The 5,470-nt window shown below is 39.5% G+C and overlaps 1 protein-coding gene across 2 annotated transcripts in view; it reads right to left on the bottom strand.

Annotated features, from left to right (window-relative positions):
• LOC103920228 (protein arginine N-methyltransferase 8) overlaps positions 1-5,470 on the bottom strand; it is a 72,625-nt gene that overhangs the window by 21,589 nt on the left and 45,566 nt on the right. For both annotated transcript variants that reach the window (XM_009327913.1, XM_009327912.1), the window contains one exon: positions 1,474-1,537. In XM_009327913.1, the coding sequence (XP_009326188.1) occupies positions 1,474-1,537 (64 nt within the window). The remainder of the gene's footprint in view (positions 1-1,473; positions 1,538-5,470) is intronic.

Genomic DNA, 5,470 nt, shown 5'->3' with positions numbered 1-5,470 from the left:
CTGAACCTGTCCAGGCAAGTCTCCTGCCAAAGAGGAGGGGTCTCTGCTTCTTCCTCCACAGTTTTTCCAAGGACTTGCTCCTTGGAGAAACAGGAGGAGGAAGCAGAGATAAATACCTTCTGCAACCTCTGGAGCACACTGGATCCTTCTTATTTATTCTGACAATGGTTCCTTCACACAAAATTCCTGTTGCTGGAAATCCAAACGTGAATTGATTTATGGTATGCTGTTTGTGTAATTATTTGATGAAAGGCCATTCTGGGAATATACAGGCTCTGCACCAAAGGTGCAGGATAACCAAGCTGAGGTCAACACCTCAGTGCCTTATCACTACTATGGAGGAGAGTATTTTCTGGTTCTTTGCTTCCTTCTTTTTCTGAACCAAAAGTTGCATACACTGGCTGGCCTCTTATATTCTGCATCGCTGCTGTTTCTTTCACACCACACCACTTGAATACGCATGCTGTACAATCAGTTCTCCTCCCAGACAGCTCCGTGTTAGTCAGAAGCTGCCAGTGTCAGCAATAAAAATTAGAGCAGATCTAAACCAGAACAGAAATCTATTCCTGCACATGTGCTAGCATAGCACCAGTGCAGACACAGCTAAAAGTGGGGGCAAATGAAACAGTCTAGCCAGCTATGACCTGCGTGGCTCTGCAGCAAAGGCAAGCTCTTCACAAAGAGCACTTTTAAACAAGAACTGTCTCACAGCCTCAGTTAAAAAAAGCCTGATTTTTCAGGTTGTTACAAAGATATCTTGTGTGCAGTGATTTGGAGGAGGACTGAAGACATGAAAAAGAGCTTGTTGGGAGCTTATTTTTTGTTAAGAGTTTTCAGTAGGTTGGGGGTATTTTTAGTATTTTTTTTTTTAATTGAAGTGTTTCCACATCCCTGGAAATTTCAACAGTTTTCCTTTCAAGAAAAAAAAAGTTTTTTATGATACAGTTATTCTGAGAATTGAACATTTTCATGTGTGTAAGTGTGTGTGTTTCAATATGGTTTTTAAAAAAAGTGGTTTTTTAGAAGTTGGAAGTCAGAAGAAACTCTTAGTGAAAAATCTGTCTTGATATGGAATACTTTTTGCTTTGAACTTATTTCAATTTGAATGTAAGTGTGTGTGTGTGTGTGTGTGTCACAATTCTGTTTAAGCAATAAGGTGGAATACAAATGGCAGAATTAATTTGAAAAGTTCAGCTCTAATACGGGGCCTTCTGTCTGCTTTGCTAAATCAAACAGCCCGGTGATGAGTCCTATTGGCTTCTGTTGTATGTGAGCCTAGAAGTAAATGTAGAAGTAACTTCTCCCATGAGGAACTGTTGTAGTGCCTAGAATGAGGTGTTTAGTTTTGTATTTGCATAAGTAAATTATGCAAAACTGCCATTACATATAAACCACACAACATAAATTAATCGGAAAAAGTGAAAGAGTTATCTTCTCTTTCTCCTGAAGAAATTATTTTTATATATGCCTTACTGTTGTCCAAGTGGTTGGCCTTGATAATTTTTTCTGAGTAGTCAGATATACTTGAGCATTCAATCTAGGAAAAAAAGAAAAACAAGAGGAAGAGTAATTATGTGTTAGAGATCTCAGCTATATGAATAAAAACAAAATCGACTTAAGGCAGCAAAGACTCTACAGAGCATGTAACCATTGATAAAGAGTAAATCAAACCTGTATGGGCAGGATCATAATCAATGATATCTTAATATTTAAACTGCAGTCTGTGTTTGAGTTAAACTGGCTCATATAGAAAAGATTGTTTTTAAAACTGTTGAAATGTGGAAAAAAAGAGGTCCTAACTACAAAATTACATAATTTATTAATCATATTATTTAATTTATTCCTGCTACTTCAGAATATTGCCTCCTCCCCCAAAAAAATCTGCTGAAGCAAATGAATTAGCATGGTACTACATTTCCTCACGTATTTTAAAACAAAATACATTCAAACTTTGCAAATAATGTTAAAATTCAAACTATGCCAATACTGGTCTGTGTCAAGAAGCAATTGCTTTTATCTGTGAAAAATCTATCATCTTTGGCAACGCATGCTATCAAAAAATAATACAGACATTTTACAAATAAGAAATGACTGAAATTATTGTATTTACAAAAACATCCAGATTTGCATGTCTTTTCCTATGACCAGTTCTGTGCTTTTACTAGGAAAGGAATTACCAAGTACCTTCTAGTTTTAGATTTGCCCTTAGATTTGTTGAAGTCTGAGTTCTAGCATAAAAGCCCATGTTTGCAATGACCTTTGATATCTTTTAGAGAAATACTGCATTTCATGAATCTCTCTGGTTTTTGTGCCCTTTTAAAATCATGAGGGCCAAAGTTGCTGGTAGTCACCTAATCAGTTCCTAATTTACCTCTTCCAGATTTTACATTAAACTGCCAATAATACTTTGTATAATCCTTGTCCCTCTAATTCCCCTATGGGAATGTCAAACAGAATTATATTATCTCCAGTGAGGTGTTTTATATGTCCAGTGAATTCCATTTAACCTCTAAAAGCCAAACTGTGCTTGACCTCTGTGATGGCACTCACAGATGGCAGGACAGCGGATGGAAGGACACACAAATCCCTTATTCTTTTTATATAGCCCATGAAACAGCTAGACATAATAGCAGTCATAATATCAATCCCTGTCCCCATGGGAACACAAGCATTAATTCTACTTAGCTTGCCTGGGGATGTAAACCGCTCCTTAAGATGTCTGACCCAATGGCCTGAACATAAACCAAGGCATGTCGAAAGGAACACCAGAGTGCCAGTCCAGAGAGAACCAGGAAGAAATCCCCTGCAGAGAACTCTGCCCTTTTTCTCCATCCAACTTCTTCTTCCCTTACTGTAAACTGTATAGACCATATGCCTTGTCTATACTTACAGCCATTATAACATACTCAGTTTTCCTGTCTGTATTCACATCTGTCTGGCATTTTCAATTCCATTGTCCATTCTTTATAATGTAATTGGATGATATTTTAAATGATATTTTAAATAAAGCTTGGGTATGTAGGTGTTTGGAGGTGGCTTTCCAAACTTTCTAAAGAAAAAGGTGCAAATAAAAAGTTCTATTTCATGAATGACTATGAGTTTCCAAAAATCAACTTCATTCTCAAAGAAGCAAAGTAATAAAAAAACAACACTCAAATGTTCCAGAAAGGAAGATATATTTCAGAAAAGAAACTTGCTTTAGGGTGGCTAAAGCTGTTTGTCTCTATTTTGACTTGAACTCTATACTATGGTACAATTTTATTTTAAAAAGCAAGTCATTTCAGAAAAAGAAAATACTGTATTCTGTAGGTGAAGAAATAGGAAAAAAATTCAGTGTTGTCAGGTTTTTCCCCAGTTCTCTTTCAAGTCAGTGATCTGCTCAAATCTGTCCAATTTTACAAAGCATTTGGATTTTACGAAAACTATGTGTTCCAATAAAATATGTCTGTACCTCAGTTTACAATCATAGAATCATAGAATGGTTACGGTTGAAAGGGACCTTCAAAGATCACCTAGTCCAACCCCCCCTGCCATGGGCAAGGACATCTTTCACTAGATCAGGTTGCTCAAAGTCCTGTCCAACGTGACCTTGAACACCTCCAGGGTTGGGGCATCCACAGCTTCTCTGGGCAACCTGTTCCAGTGTCTCATCACCCTCATTGTAAAAAATTTCTTCCTTATATCCAGTCTAAATCTACCCTCTTTCAGTTTAAAACCATTGCCCCTTGTCCTATCACTGTAGGCCCTGGTAAAAAGGTCTTTCTCCACCTTTCTTATAAGCCTCCTTTATATATTGAAAGGCTGCAATAAGGTCTCCCTGGAGCCTTCTCTTCTCCAGGCTGAACAACCCCAACTTTCTCAGCCCTTCTTCAAAGGAGAGGTATTCCAGCCCTCTGATCATATTTGTGGCACTCCTCTGGACCCGCTCCAACAGGTCCATGTCTTTCTTGTACTGGGGACCCCAGAGCTGGACACAGTACTCCAGGTGGCGTCTCATCAGAGCAGAGTAGAAGGAGAGTATCACCTTTCTCAACCTGCTGGCCATGCTTCTTTTTATGCAGCTCAGAATATGATTGGCTTTCTGACCTGTACGCACACATTGCTGGCTCATATTCAATTTTCCATCCACCAGTACCCCCCTTCTCTGCAGGGCTGCTCTCAATCAATTCATCAACCAGTCTGTACTGACACTGGGGATTGCCCTGATTCAAGTGCAGGACCTTGCACTTGGCCTTGTTGAACTTCATGAGGTTCACACTGGTCCACTTCTCAAGCCTATCAAGGTCCCTCTGGATGACATCCTTTCCCTCAAGTACATCAACTGCACCACTCAGCTTGGTGTCATCTGCAAACTTGCTGAGGGTGAACTCAATCCCGCTATCTATGTCATTAATGAAGACATTAAATAGTAGTGGGCACGGTATGGACCCCTGAGGGACCCTTGAGTTTCTTCAGCTGTATCTAGTTTTGTGTGTGTGTATATTCATCTCTACTTTCATTTTACTTCTCAGTCTTCAATCTAATGCTGTGAATGTCTCCTCTTTTACTGGGGTCTTTTCCTGACACAGTCACGACATTCCGAGGTTTCCTTTTCCCCTGGGCTGTGTCCTCATCACCACCTTTTTATCCAAAACAGCTAACATCTGACATGTGCCTTCATTTTATGTGTCTGTTTAACTCCTCCTTACCTACACTGTCTGGTTTGTCTGAAAATGCCATAGAATTCAGATAGTTCTACTGCAGTAATTGCCCTGAATTTTGTATGACTAAATGCAGCAGATGAACCAAGGTTTCAAGGGATAATTGAATGTATTTTTCTGTTCCTCACTCACACCTCCCAAGCACCAACAGCCACATGCTAATCCTATCTCTACATGTCTTACAACAGCTTCCCAGTTAGATGAACATCATTGCACAATCTACTGTTATCCTCCCACGATGGTTAGGGGTCAGAGCACATGAAGAAAGAAGAAAAACTGAGGGGGTTGGTTCTGTTCAGCTTGTAGAAGAGATCCCCCCCAATCCAATAGCTATCTTCAACTATCTAAAAAGGGCTTGCAGAGAAAACAAAGTCAAACTCTTCTCTGAAGTGCAGAGTGACAAGACAAAAGGCAGTAATCATGAGCTGCGGCAAGGTTTTTTTTGCTGATTAAAGCACTGGAATAGGTGCTGAGAGAGGATTTAGAGTCTCTACCCTTGGAGATTTTCCAAATTGGACTGGACAAGGCCTTGAGCAACCTAATATAGCTTTAAACTCAAGTCTGCTTTGAGCAGGAGGTTGGATTAGGTACTTCCAGAGGTCTTCTAAAGTAAATCTTTCTATAAGTCAGTGATTCTATGATTTACACCTCTTGAAGACCCAGAGATGATTCTAGCAGTTGGCTGAGGTAGTGGCAAGGAATAAGTTCCAACAGTGAGTAAGAGAGGATAAGAAGAACCAGACAGGGGCGTGGATGAATTTGAACCTGAA

This window comes from Pygoscelis adeliae, unplaced genomic scaffold, assembly GCF_000699105.1.
Source record: "Pygoscelis adeliae isolate BGI_AS28 unplaced genomic scaffold, ASM69910v1 Scaffold307, whole genome shotgun sequence".
In the NCBI taxonomy this organism is placed as follows: domain Eukaryota; kingdom Metazoa; phylum Chordata; class Aves; order Sphenisciformes; family Spheniscidae; genus Pygoscelis; species Pygoscelis adeliae.
This window is presented reverse-complemented; position numbering and strand designations above follow the sequence as displayed.